At 45.2% G+C, this 15,159-nt stretch overlaps 1 protein-coding gene across 3 annotated transcripts in view; it reads right to left on the minus strand.

Moving 5' to 3' along the window:
* TMCO1 (transmembrane and coiled-coil domains 1) overlaps positions 1 to 15,159 on the minus strand; it is a 101,478-nt gene that overhangs the window by 44,920 nt on the left and 41,399 nt on the right. For all 3 annotated transcript variants that reach the window (XM_060690195.2, XM_060690194.2, XM_087891175.1), the window contains exons 3-4: positions 10,246 to 10,305; positions 8,923 to 8,969 (exon numbers count right to left, since the gene is read on the minus strand). In XM_060690195.2, coding sequence (XP_060546178.1) covers positions 8,923 to 8,969; positions 10,246 to 10,305 — 107 coding nt within the window. The remainder of the gene's footprint in view (positions 1 to 8,922; positions 8,970 to 10,245; positions 10,306 to 15,159) is intronic.

The following is a 15,159-nucleotide window of genomic DNA, read 5'->3' on the forward strand; positions in this document are numbered from 1 at the left end:
ATCTAGCTCTGACTGTTTTCTTCAAACTATTTGCCCTTTTTGGATTTATTGGTGTTTTTTGGATCTGGACTGTTTCTGACATTTCTTCTGCTTCTCCCTATGGACTTGGTTGCATTTGGACTTTGTGAGTTTTTTCCCTGTGTTTTCCCTTAAGGGCTGTTTTTATTCTGGTGTGAGGCCGTTTTGAATTGCCCCTTTCGGGACCCCTGGGGGGCTTCCTGGGTGTCCCTGTCAGGCTTGGCAGCCCCCTTCCTTGCTGAGCGCTTCTCCCAGGGTCTCCTTTTTTGTTATCTCGGCCATTTTTCGCGCCGTTTTTGTGGCGGCGGCCATTTTGTTGCCCTTCGTTTCAAATACACAGTCTCTAAACTTTTAAAGAGACTTTTTTTCTGCTGCTTGGGGCTTTGAACTGCTCTTTACCTCTCTCTGGGAGCTGGATTTGCTGCCTGCGTTGTCCCTGGCTGCTTCTCTTCTGTGCAAGTCCCTCGTTGTCGCAAGCGCTATTTTCGCCGTTCCGACTACCAGCTGGGCTAATTAGTGGAGATTCCGCAGCGCTGACAAACTATTGACTGCTGAGCCGAGGCTGAAGGCTTCTGGTGATTGCGCGCTCCCTGCTGCAGCGCCTGGGCGGCTTCCTGTTTGTTTGGCCTTTTGGAGCTTTGAGAGTGGGGCTTTGCGCCCCCCCCCTCCATCCCAGCGACAGTGATTGAGCTGCTGTTTTCTTTCTGGAAGCTGTGGGCAAATTGAAGGGCAACTGTCTGAACTGCACTTGACTGGGCTGGCTGTGCGGGGGTTTGTGGAGCTTCGCGCCCCCCCTTTCTTTGGCTGTTGGACTTGTTGTACCCCCGCTGTCCCTGCCAGCCTCCATTGCTGCCTGCCTGCGTGCAGCGACCATTTTGTGGAGTGGCTGCGCTCCCCTGCCATTTGCCCTCTGGATTGTGTGCACAGGCCTTGAGATTAGTGGAGTTGCCGCGCTCCCCACCTGGCCCTCATCTGGTGACTGCTGCTTTTGGCTTGAGATCTGTCATTATGCCGAAGTCATTGTCCAAGTCCAAACATGGTCGTAAGCACAGTTCTGCTTCTCAGAGGCAGTCAGAGGATGGATCTGCCTCGTTTCAAGATCCCGCGCAGTCACTTGTTGCCCCGCCTTCTCTCGCCCATCACAAGAGCAGAAAGCATACAAGCGCGCTGGATAAAGTGGAAAAGCGGAGGGACAGAGTCCTCACTCAAATTTGTGCCAAAGCAAGCTCTGACCTTCAGGCTTCAACGGCTTCTGCTCCGCTGCAGAGTTCTCGACCGGTGACTCCTGACCAGTTGTCTCTCAGGGACTGCCCGGTCTCTATCTCCACTTCAAATTTGTGGGGTCCTGCTCCTGCGGACCTTGTCGCTGCCCCGGCCCCGGATGAGGATGTTCCTGAGATTCCACCTCCTCTAAACTCCTCTGAGGTTCCCTTGGCTCCAGTCCTGCCTCAGGAGGCGGTGAGTTGTCCTCTTCCTGCCGACCAACTGCAAAGGATGATTGAGGCTGCAGTGCAAAAGACTTTGGCAGCGGGTCTTCGTCCCTCCAGTGTCACTGGCTCTGTTCGATCGGCCTCGCCGGAGCAGCCTCGTTCTTCGGGTAATGCACCCTCTAGAGCGCCTCACTCTCCTTCTTGCTCCCAAGCTAGTCATCTCTCCTCCCTGTCGGATGCGGACACTAGTGACTCTGGGTTGTCGGAAGACGAGAACCTTCCACCTGATCAGCCGGCGACTACTGCCCTCTTTCCGCAGGCCTTGTTTAGGTCTCTTCTGTTCAAAGCCGTCAATACGGCTCGACTTTCCTCCCCTGCCTCACAACCTTCTGTTTCTGTGTCATCCGGGACGTTAGACCCGATGTTCGCTGAGCCGGCCAAACCGGTTACAACCATCCCCACACCTCCCCTTTTCCTGGATGTCGTGAAACGACAGTGGGCTTCGCCGGGATCAGCCCCTATCCCTTCTTCGTCTGACCGTACGAATTTCCATGTCGCATCTGAACTGGACACTCTTCTGCAGCTTCCATCAATAGATGCTCCCATCGCCGCTCTTCTGTCTTCTGCCACTGTTCCGGGCGATCCTGCTGAGAACTTACGACCTGATGAACGCCGTGCAGATATGGTCCTCCAAAGGGCGCACCTAGGGGCGGCCTGGGCCATTAAGGCGGCCTCTACCGCATCCTTTTTTAACCGCTCCACTTTGTTGTGGCTCCGTCAGTTACAAGAGAAATTGTCACCGGAGGATGCTCATATTAAGCATGACATCAATAAGATTGTAGCTGCGGTTCAGTTTTCAGCGGACTCGACACTCAGTGCTGCTCGTTTTGCTGCCAAATCGCTGGCCTCTGCTGTTACAGCTCGCCGTTTGACCTGGCTCCGACATTGGCAGGCGGACGCCAGGCATAAGTGGAAGCTCGCCTCGGTCCCGTTTGGGGGGTCCCGTTTGTTTGGGGAGGCTTTAGACCCCTTTTTGACCGAAACCAGGGACAAACGAAAAGTTTTGGCGGCAGCTTTCCGACGGGGGGATTCTCGCTTCTCCCCGTATCCCCCTCGACCCCACCTTCGAGGTAATGATGTTGGTGGTCCCTCTTCTTCCTCCTTCCCTTCGCCCCGGCCTTATACAAATTTTGGCAGGCATCGGGGCTCACTAGATAGGGGATTCCGGGGCAGATCGTTCGGGTCTAAACGGCCCTTTCGAGGGGGAGGAGGTCGTTTCATCCGTCGCCGGCGCTAATTTCACTGCTGATCCTCCCATTGGCGGCAGATTGGCCATCTTCTTGGCCGCCTGGGAACGGTCCACCTCTGATCAGTGGGTCCTAGCCACTCTTCGCTCTGGTCTAGCTATCGAATTTGTCTCCACCCCCCCTGACTCCTTTGTCTGTTGCACGATTTCTCGTAATTCGGAGAAAAAGTCCCTTATGGACGCAGCAATTCAGCATCTCCTGACCATTAGAGCTATTCAACTCGTCCCTGTGGGCCAGGAGCGTCAGGGTTTCTATTCCCGGGTTTTCCTGGTTCCCAAATCTTCGGGAGGGTGGCGCCCCATTTTGGACCTGAAACGCTTAAATAGGTACATGGTGTACCGGAAATTTAAAATGCAGTCATTACAAACTATTCTAGCCGGTGTTCGGAGGGGCGATCTCCTCTCTTCCATAGATCTTACGGAGGCTTATTTGCACATCCCTATCCTTCCTTCCCATAGGCGTTTTTTGCGTTTTTGTTACGGGGGGGTCCATTATCAGTATAGGGCGTTGCCTTTTGGTCTCTCCTCGGCCCCCCGTACTTTTACGAAGGTGCTGGCCGTTTTAGCGGCATCTCTTCGTGTCCGTTCTGTTAGACTTTTATGCTACCTCGATGATATTCTCCTGTTGTCCCCTTCTGTTGTTCAGGCAGTTTCGGATGTTCGTCTCACGGTAGAGACTTTGGCTGCCCATGGTTTCTCGGTTAATTTAGATAAGAGTCACCTCTCCCCTTCCACCAGTTTGGTCCATTTGGGGGCCCTTATCGACACTGTTCAGGGTAGGGTGTTTTTGTCCCCTGATAGACAGGCGGGTATCCGTCAGTTAATTTCCAAGGTGGAATCTTGTAGGGCCGTTTCTCCTCTTGTCCTCTCCCAGTTGTTAGGGAAAATGATTTCTGCCATCTCCATAGTTCCCTGGGCACAGCTGCACGCACGGGAACTTCAATGGTTTCTCTTGCCGTTGCAGAAGGCGGGCAGAGGCACTTCATCCAGGCCGGTTCCGGTCCCTCCTGCTGTTCGTCGGTCCCTGCGGTGGTGGCGTTCCCCGGCCCTAGCTGCGGGGTCGTTTTTCCTGGAGCCTCAGAGGGTGGTAGTGACCACAGATGCCAGTCTTCTCGGTTGGGGGGCCCTTTGCCAAGGTCAGTTGGCTCAGGGCACTTGGAGTCCGGCAGAGTCACGTCGCCCGATCAACTGGCTAGAACTACAGGCGATCTTCCTAGCTCTCAGAGCCTTCCGAAACCTGATCTCCAACTCCCACGTCCTCGTTCTGACGGACAATGTTGCAGCGAAAGCGCACCTGAACAAGCTGGGGGGGACCAGGTCGAGGTCGCTTCTTCTGCTGGCCCTGCGACTGGGATTCTGGGCAGAGCGACACCTTTGCTCTCTCCGGGCAGAGCATATTTCCGGAGTGGACAACGCCCAAGCGGACTGGCTGAGTCGTCGTCGACTGGACAACGCGGAGTGGCGTCTCCATCCCCGGATCTTCCAGGAGCTGTCTCGGCGGTTCGGCATGCCGATAATCGACCTCTTTGCAACGCACACGAATGCTCAGCTGCCTCGGTTCTTTGCCCGATTCCCAGATCCTCAGGCGGCGGGCGTCGACGCTCTTCGAATTCCATGGCCGTCGGGTCTTCTCTACGCCTTTCCCCCGACATCCCTCCTGCCCAGAGTGGTTCGCAAGATCTTGTACGAGCGGGCGGAAGTGGTCCTTGTAGCGCCTCATTGGCCCCGGAGACCCTGGTATGCAGACCTTGTGTCCCTCTCGGTGGCCCCATCGTGGCGCATTCCCCTCGAGGACGACGTTCTGTCTCAGGGCGCTCTGTTGCACCCGGACCTGGCCTGGCTCAACCTGACCGTTTGGCGGTTGAGCGGAGCACTTTGACAGCAGTGCATATCCCGCCGGACGTCATTCAGACATTGCAGGCCTCGCGCCGCCCTTCTACGGATCGGATTTATTCTGCCACTTGGCATGCCTTCTGTTCCTGGTGTTCAGAGTCTGGCGTTTCTCCTCTTCAGCCATCCATTGTGGACATTTTATGCTTTCTACAGCAAGGTCTGGCTCAAGGCCTCTCTTCCAATACGTTACGCAGACATGTGGCCGCGTTGTCTTCGGTCCTGGTCTGCGGATCTCTGCCATCATTGTCGCAACATCGCCTAATCCGGCGTTTTCTTCGAGGGGCTACGAATTTGTGCCCTCCTGTATTACATAGATACCCGACCTGGGATCTCCCTTTAGTATTGGAGTCGCTTATGGGACCTCCGTACGAACCTTTAAGGACTACTAGTCTCCGTCTACTCACCTGCAAGGTGGCCTTTCTTGTGGCGATAACGTCGGCCCGTCGTATATCAGAGATAGCAGCATTGTCTATCCGTTCTGACCTTTGTGTCTTTCATTCGGACCGTGTGGTTCTCCGCTTGGACCCTACCTTCGTCCCGAAAATCAATTCAGTTTTCCACCGATCGCAGGAAATTATTCTGCCTAATTTCTGCCCGCATCCTGCTCATCCCCGGGAGCGCAGATGGCACTCGCTCGACGTACGGCGGGCTTTGCGGATTTACATTAAGAGGACATCTGTTTTCCGTCGTTCGGAGTCGCTGTTTGTTTCATTTCTGCCCGTTTCCCAAGGGTGCAAGGTCTCCTCGTCTGTTGTCGGTCGTTGGATTCGGCATACCATCGCCTCGGCCTACGACCTTCGTTCCCTTCCGCGTCCAGCTCGAGTGACCGCTCATTCCACCCGTAGCGCTGCTACGACTGCTGCATGGGCGACCCAAGCGCCTTTGTTTGAGATCTGCAGGGCGGCCACGTGGACTTCGCCGGTTCCCTTCATACGTCATTATCGACTGGATCAATTTGCATCGGCGGAGGCGGCGTTCGGACGACGGGTGCTTCAGCGTGTCGTTGCCGGGGAGACGGTTGTTGCTGACCAGCCGGTTCCCACCCTAAACTCGGGACAGTGAACTGGGGTATGTCCCACACTGGCTGCTGTCTCCACTCTCAATGGAGAAGGGGCGTTGGTCCTACCTGATACGCTCCTTCTCGTTGAGTGGAGACAGCAGCCAGACCCTCCCTTACTCCGGCTGTGTTTTTTTCTGTCTGTCTTCCTCTTCTCTTTCTTTACCCGGGGGCATTTATTGACTTTTGTGCCCACACGCCGAGTCAGTCTTACGAGTCTTCGCCAAAGCTGGGTCTGCCCGGCAACAAGGGCGGGACTTAAAGTTGTTGGCTGACTCAGTCCTTCAATCTGATTGGATGAGTAGTACCCACACTGGCTGCTGTCTCCACTCAACGAGAAGGAGCGTATCAGGTAGGACCAACGCCCCTTTCCTTGAGGATATCTAGTGAAGGGGAGTCCACCAGCACTCTAACTAACTGCCCAACGTTTTTGGGGTCTGTTTTCTAACAGTCATTCCAAATCTGAATTTTTGTAACTTAAATCTGTTTTGCCCCTTTGGAATAAGGAAGAATAAGTCCTGACCTCCTTTTAACAGTTTGACCAACGGACCAAGTACCCAAGGAGGCGCAGGTTCTCTTCACCAGATAAACACAGATAGTACAGGTTTCTTGGGATGCTTTAATTCAGAACCTTGGCTTCCTATGCTCAACAGATCGGGGTATTCCATGATCTCATTGGCCCTTTCTAACTCTGATTCTAAAATGATGCCCAATTTCTGCAGTGGATTCTGACAAATTCCCTCAATCATTCATGGATTATTTCTCTTCCATTCCAAAAAACTATATCTAGTCTTTATATTTTCATTGTAGATTGTGCATATCTCTAATATCTGCTTCTTGGTCTTAGTATGTGAATTAATATTCATCATTACTAAATCCTGTCGAGTATTTTAAGACCATACAAATAAGATTGAAACACAAAGAAATAGTTTAATCCAGTTAGTTCGCATCTCTTGTGGTAAATACAGCTATTATTTTTATTCAAAAACTGCTCAATTTGAAAATCAACTTTTGACTTTGCGATTTGAGGATTAGATTGAATTTGAGTAAAGAAATACTGTAGCTTTATAAATATAAGGTTATTTACATTTGACAATTTATTATGTGTTGGATTAAAATTAAGAGAAAAATGTATTAAGAATATTGGTTTTTTAGAATGTTGATTTCAATTTTGTAAAGTTATATAGGTTGTTAAAAAGGTGCACTGAAAAAACCTGAAAGTACTCAATACTCTATCAAGATATGAAGTGTTCCTACAGAAGTTATGAAGAGACAAAACTCTTGTAATTAAATTTCTGGTACCCCCTATGGTCCAAGAATGATTACAAAGAACAACTTGACCAAATGGACAAGCACCAGACTTTGCTGAATGATTATATGAGCTATAATATAACCCAGCAAACAAGCTAATTAAACTAAAGTAACCCAGCAATTTTTCCCTCTTGTATAAGTAATCCCAGATTACTCAGAAAGCTAAAGTAATCTGGGATTATTTACAGTCAGGTCCAGAAATATTGGGACATCGACACAATTTTAACATCCTTGGCTCTATACACCACCACAATGGAGTTGGAATGAAACAAACACAATGTGCGTTAACTGCAGACTGTCAGCTTTAATTTGAGGGTATGTACATCCAACTCAGGTGAACGGTGTAGGACTTACAGCAGTTTGCATATGTGCCTCCCACTTGTTAAGGGACCAAAAGTAATGGGACAGAATAATAATCATAAATCAAACTTTCCCTTCTTAATACTTGGTTGCAAATCCTTTGCAGTCAATCACAGCCTGAAGTCTGGAACGCATAGACATCACCAGACGCTGGGTTTCATCCCTGGTGATGCTCTGCCAGGCCTCTACTGCAACTGTCTTCAGTTCCTGCTTGTTCTTGGGGCATTTTCCCTTCAGTTTTGTCTTCAGCAAGTGAAATGCATGCTCAATGGGATTCTGGTCAGGTGATTGACTTGGCCATTGCATAACATTCCACTTCTGTCCCTTCAAAAACTCTTTGATTGCTTTTGCAGTATGCTTTGGGTCATTGTCCATCTGCACTGTGAAGCGCCGTCCAATGAGTTCTGCAGCATGTGAGCAGATAATATTGCCCGAAACACTTCAGAATTCATCCTGCTGCTTTTGTCAGCAGTCACATCATCAATAAATACAAGAGAACCAGTTCCATTGGCAGCCATACATGCCCATGCCATGACACTACCACCACCATGCTTCACTGATGAGGTGGTATGCTTAGGATCATGAGCAGTTCCTTTCCTTCTCCATACTCTTCTCTTCCCATCACTCTGGTACAAGTTGATCTTGGTCTCATCTGTCCATAGGATCTTGTTCCAGAACTGTGAAGGCTTTGTTAGATGTTGTTTGGCAAACTCTAATCTGGCCTTCCTGTTTTTGAGGCTCACCAATGGTTTACATCTTGTGGTGAACCCTCTGTATTCACTCTGGTGAAGTCTTCTCTTGATTGTTGACTTCGACACACATACACCTACCTCCTGGAGAGTGTTCTTGATCTGGCCAACTGTTGTGAAGGGTGTTTTCTTCACCAGGGAAAGAATTCTTCGGTCATCCACCACACTTGTTTTCCGTGGTCTCCCAGGTCTTTTGGTGTTGCTGAGCTCACCGGTGCATTCCTTCTTTTTGAGAATGTTTCAAACAGTTGTTTTGGCCATGCCTAATGTTCTTGCTATCTCTCTGATGGGTTTGTTTTGTTTCTTCAGCCTAATGATGGCTTGCTTCACTGATAGTGACAGCTCTTTGGATCTCATCTTGAGAGTTGACAGCAACAGATTCCAAATGCAAATAGCGCACTTGAAATGAACTCTGGGCCTTTTATCTGCACATTGTAATTGGGGTAATGAGGGAATATCACACACCTGGCCATGGAACAGCTGAGAAGCCAATTGTCCCATTACTTTTGGTCCCTTAACAAGTGGGAGGCACATATGCAAACTGCTGTAAATCCTACACCGTTCACCTGAGTTGGATGTACATACCCTCAAATTAAAGCTGACAGTCTGCAGTTAACGCACATTGTGTTTGTTTCATTCCAACTCCATTGTGGTGGTGTATAAAGCCAAAGATGTTAGAACTGTGTCGATGTCCCAATATTTCTGGACCTGACTGTATACAAGAGGGAAGAAGTCTTGTACAGGTAGTCCTTGATTTACAACCACATTCATAATTCTATTGAACAGGACCAGCCTCACCATTGACAGATCTCTATTGTTGTTCTTCAGTTTCTCTTCTTGCCTCTCTGAAAAGCATTAAAAATGTTAGATCAATTTACAAAATCAGAAACTTACTTCCAATGAGCCAAGTATCATCTAAAACACTTTATGATAAAACAGAGGCATATTGGGAAGTCTGAAGATTCAGATCAACTACCCATGTCCTAAAAGTGCAATCTAATGGAGTCCTTTTCTTCAAAACTTTGTAGGCACTGATAAACACTGTGTTGTAAGAAAACTTCCAACTGGAAATGGAAGGTCACTACTATTTTTCATGTTTAAATTGAACTCCATGACTAAATTCCAGAATCAAGAACAATATCACTGCTTATTCAGTTTTAAAACAGGGTAAAGCATAAACCAAAAACATGGATAGGCAGCTCATGGGCTGTATGCATCTCCTGGTACCATTCTGTTTAGATACCACTTACTGCCCATTCCTGATATCCTGCCAATTGGTAGTTTGGCAAGCTGTAATCAGCCAAACAATTGCAAACCGCGTGTCTTCCACTGAGGATCTGTATACTGCATTAACCAGAAAATGGGCTGAGGAAATATCTACACACTCCTCACATCCTGGACATGAACTGTTTCAACTTCTTTTTTCAGGACGCTGCTATAGAACATTACATGCCAAAACAACCAGACATAAAGATAGTTTCTCCCCCTCCTCCATGCTATCACTCTTTTTTTTTTTTTTTTTAATTTGATTTATATGCCGCCCTTCTCCGAAGACTCAGGGCGGCTTACAATGTGCTCAGCAATAGCCTTCATCCTTTTGTATATTTATACAAAGTCAGCTTATTGCCCCCACAAACTGGGTCCTCATTTCACCTACCTTAGAAAGGATGGAAGGCTGAGTCAACCTTGAGCCTTGGCGAGATTCGAACCCTGCAGTAATTGCAGGCAGCTGGTCTTAAGCAGCTTAATAACAGGGTGCCTTAAACCCTAGTACTACCAAGGCTCTGCTGAACACTTAATTCTCACAGCACTGGGTTTTTTTTCATCTTCTCAATTTTCCTACTATCTTCTCCTATTGGTTTCTTATGATTTATCAATTGTTGTTTGTAACTTATGATTAATGATTATATCTATGATTATGACCTGTGACTTATTACTTGCTATTATACGTATACTGTGAGCTTATGCACCAGAGACAAATTCCTTGTGTGTCCGATTACACTTGGTCAATAAAGAATACTCTACTCTACTCTACTCAATTCTACTCTACTCTACTCTACTCTACTCTACTCTACTCTACTCTACTCTGCAGCACACCCAAACTTCAGCACTTGGCATTACCTATTTTCTTTTTCTGTTGTCGGCCTGCTGATTCTGTTATTGTTTCCTTCTTTTTTTCCACTGTAGGAATTAGACAATACAACCAGTTATTTTCATAAACAATTCCTCCTTAGAAAACCACATTTCTTCTCATTACTTTGCACCCACACCAAAAATCTAAAGATATTATGAGTAGTTTATGGACATATATAAGTGGAAATATGTGAATAAATGTGTGTCTCATCTACTATGCAATTCATAGAAGGTAGCAGAAAGACCAATTTCTCCCAGCCAGAAAAGTTTCCCAGTTTTCTAATCCCAGCAGAAAATGAAAGACTGAAAAAAATAAAATACTAAGAGAATGCTTGTTTTGCCAAAATTAGTTTATCTTGCAATGAATTATAACTTGCAGGCATAGTCATTGTCAGCTTTGGAAGCCATATTAGGCCAGAAGCTACAATGCTGCTACCTTCTCATGTGTGGGAAAGTAGGAGGGGGATTTAGGAGAGGGGATTAGTAGACATAATAGCATTCTTCCTGTCGGTCAAGGTCAGGGTGATCCAGCATTTGGAGGAGGAGTGGTCAGGGGGCTGGATCAGGATGGAACGGATGTTGATTGGAGCATGTGACCGACTGGGTGGAAAAGGGGATGGTTTTGGGAGCTTTGACTTACTGAAAGAAAACCCGGGCTTTTCAGATTCGGGTTTCCCCAGATGTGCCAGTTTGCCTATTCTAGTAAAGAGAACTTTGGAAAATGCTTGCTCCCGTGTCTTTACTTGGAGTTGGGGTTTTTTCTGGAACGCTGACATTTGGTATTACTGAGGGAAGGAGATGAAACTTGCTCAGAATATTCTCTTCTGTTGGAAGCTTGCTCGTTTTCAGGGAAATAAATGTGCTGGTACAGAATCAGGTCTCCTGTGTATTTTATGGGTTATTTTTTAAAGAACATCCCATATTTACTTTTTGAAAGAATTACGTATTTGCACTTACAGTTGCCATTTCTATGTGGATTAAGTCTGTTCAATTTAATGTGATACAAAATTGTGAGAAAGAAGAATCTTTACTGATTTGGGAGAAAACTAATTAATCTGCCAATTGTTTTTAATATGACTGCAGGTTTCATAAATAGTTGCAGGCATTGTTGTGTGTGTGTGTGTATGTGTATGCATGTGTGTGTGTGTGTATATGTGTGTATACACACACACACATATATACACATACATACATACGTATATAAACAGATTTACTTTTTTAAATTCAATTTTAAAACCAAAAGATGTCTCCAAGAAAAAAGACAGAGAAATTATCAGGAGATATGGAAGGAAGCCATTTATGGATGAAAACATATTAAAAATGCAAGAGCATATCCAAAATATTGGATGGAAACCAAGATCGATTCACTCGCAAGGGAACTCCTGGAAGAAAGTAAAGGTCCGAAAGATGACATGAAACAGGTGAAAGCCAGAGTAGACTATATGGAGCATGGATTGGAGAAGACAAATGTCTTATGTGAAGCTGAACTGGATGGGATAACAACTCTGGAAGCTCAAATTAAAGAATTTCAATTAAGATTTCGTGGAATATCTGAACAACCAAGAGAAGATATCAGATCAAATATGGTGAAGGCCTTGGCCCAGTTAATTAATAAAGAGGAAAAGGAAATAGAATTTGATCTGAATAAGACATATAGAATAAACTCCCAATTTGCCACCACGAGAAAACAAACAAGGGATATTCTAATTCACTTTGCAAGAAAAATAACAAGGGATCAGGTTCTGGATTGCCATTTTAAGTACAGGCTGAAAATGGAAAATATAGATATTATTGTTCTGAAGGAAATTCCAGTCAGAATTTTGAGAATTACTGATATCCTGAAGTAGAGAAAAAAAAATCATTCCGTTTGGATAAATTGGAAGGGGTGATAGTTACTTACCATGAGTAAAGATTTAGGCTGAATTCCATAGAGAAAGCATTTTTGAGAAGATATGAATTAATTCCAGATCCATGTGGAGAAATTGGTATAGAAAAGAAGTTAGTGGTCAAGCAAGACCCAAAGGGTGGCATTGAAGAAGATGTGGTAGAGAGAAGAAGAAAGAAAGAAGATGTAGCCAAGATAGTTGTACAGGAATCTATTACAATGCTTACAGATGGAGATTAAGTCTATCACATGGAATATTAATGGAGCAAATGCCTCATCTAAATGTAAAAAAATATTTCACTATTTGAGGAAACTTATTCTGGATATAATCTGTCTTCAAGTAACACATATTAAGAAACAAGACAAGAAATATTTGATAAATAAACGATTAGGAGAATAATTTATATCAGCCGGTGTAAAAAAGATTAATGGACTTGTTTTATATATAAAACCCCAATTCAAATCTAAGCTACTTATAGCAGATGAACATGGTACATTTGTAGCAGTGGAAATAGAACTTAATGGGATAAAATCAATACTGGTGGGCGTATAAAAGCCAAATGATGATAGAAGCAAATTTTTTGATAATTTAACGGATCAGTTACTGCCTTTCTCATATGGCAACTGGCTGATGTTGGGATGTTGGAGGATTGGAATGGAGTGACTACACCAGCTTTGGATAGAACATCTATCAAAGGGGTTAAACCTTCACAGGGTAAATTATCTAAGACTTTCTTTGAGATGACGGATAATCTAGTATTAATAGATTCATGGAGATATAAAAATGGAGATGCCAAAGAATATACCTTCTTCTCTGAAAGACAAAAATCTTTTTCAAGGATTGGCATGATACGGATATCTAAAAATCTCACAAATAAAATTCTGAGTGGACATTCTGGCTAAATCTTTCTCTGACCATAATCCTGTGCTTTTAGTTTTAAGAGGAAAGAGCTCGAGTTTCAGATGGAGATTAAATGAAACTATTCTACAAAAGGAAAGGATTGTAAAAGACTATAAGTATAAGTATAATTTTATTTCTATACCGCCCTTCTCCTGAAGGACTCAGGGTGGTGTACAGCCTATTTAAAAACACAAGACAAACATCAATTAAAAATTTAAAATTATTAAATAAATTCGGCTCAATTTAAAACCCCAGCAATTTAAAATACCCCTATTTAAAATTATTATGTTGATAGCCCGGCCTGGCGGAACAACAGGGTCTTCAGTGCACAGCGAAATACCCGGAGGTCGGAGAACTTACGTATTTCCAGGGGCAGTTCATTCCACAGGGCTGGGGCTCCCACAGAGAAGGCTCTCCCCCTGGGTGTTGCCAGCCAACATAACTTGGCCGATGGCACCCTGAGGAGACCCTCTCTGTGGGAGCGAACTGGCCAGTGGGAGGCTATTGGTGGCAGAAGTCGGTCTTGAAGGTACCCGGGTCCTATGCCATGGAGCGCTTTAAAGGTGGTAACCAACACCTTGAATCGCATCCGGAAGACCACTGGGAGCCAGTGCAGCTCGTGCAGGAGGGGTGTCACGTGGGCACGAGTATAAAAAGAAATTGCAAGAATATTTTGAGAATAATTTGGGAAAAGGGAGAAGGTTAACGACAGTATGGGATGCAAGTAAAGCAGTCATGAGGGGCTATTTTATACAGTGCAATCGCTTAGAAAAGAAAAATTTCCAGGAAAAGATACAAAGGATATTGGACGAAATTAGACAGAAAAAAATTCAGTTGCAAAAGACACCGATAGATCCTAAAATTTTTACACCATATTAAATTGTTACAGCAACAATTATCTATGTTAACTATACAGGAAATAGAAACAAAATTGAACTATGCAAAACAAAGACATTTTGAATTTGCAAATAAACCAGGCAGATAGTTAGCATATAAATTAAGACAATAATTGGAAAAATTTGTGAAGGCAATAATATAACAACAGACAATGAACTCATTAAAAAGTCCTTTCATAATTTTTACTCAAATTTGTATAAAAGACAGGAGAGTGATATGTTAAAAATAACCTTTTAAAACTTTTTAAGAGAACAGTTACCTAAACTATCACAAACCTAGAGACAGTTTATGAATGATCCAATAACTGCTTTTGAGATATCAGAAGCTATTAAAAAAATGAGGCCAGGAAAAGCCCCAGGCCCAGATGGTCTCACAAGCTAATACTATGTTTCAAGGATGAACTTCTTCAACCACTAAAGGTCACAATGAATGATATACTACAGTGTGGAAATATATCGCTGACATGAAAAGAAGCCAATATTGTGTTGCTCCCAAAGGAGGATCAAGGTGTTACAAAGACAGACTTCCGGTGGCACCGCAGGCGCTGGCAGACGTTCCTTTCGGATCGTCAGCCCCACAATCTCGTAAAAACCGCCAAGATAGCGCATATCAGCTGTCTAGCGGTTTAGAAACCTTCCCCTCGGGAGGGGAAGGCGAACAGCCGGACAAAGTTAGAGCTCCCCAAAAGCCCTAGAAATAATTCTGGGGCTTGAAGGGTGAGAGCTCCCTGGTAGCCCGACAGAGCTCTGGATCCGGGACTTTTCTGCTTCCAAGCAGAACAAGACGCTGCGACCATCCCTGCAATCAACATTCAGTTTTAAATTAATCCCAAAGCAGGCAGAACAAAAACAGAAGTTCTAGTAACTGCGAGTACTGAACTTTAACTCTGTATCCATATTTCTTCCTTCTAAGATCATTTTAAAAAAAGGAAAGGAAAAATGGCGCCTGAACTGTAACAGGGCGTGGAAAAGTGAAAGTTATAGTGAAAGTGCTGGAGGATCACCAGCACAACCATCTAAACTACAATCTTTGTCTACTCCAAATCTACAAATATTGACTTTGGAAGCTCTACAAGAGTCTTTACAGGAGGCCTTTAAGCAGCAAACCTCTGTTTTAGAGGGAAAAATTAAGGGAGTGTCTGATGAGATGGCTGAAATTAAGGAGGTTATCCAAATTCAGAATAAGGAAATGGGGTGTTGGTCCTACCTGAGACGCTCCT

The sequence above is a fragment of the Pantherophis guttatus genome, chromosome 3 (assembly GCF_059756535.1).
Source record: "Pantherophis guttatus breed Tessera chromosome 3, ASM5975653v1, whole genome shotgun sequence".
Taxonomy (NCBI): domain Eukaryota; kingdom Metazoa; phylum Chordata; class Lepidosauria; order Squamata; family Colubridae; genus Pantherophis; species Pantherophis guttatus.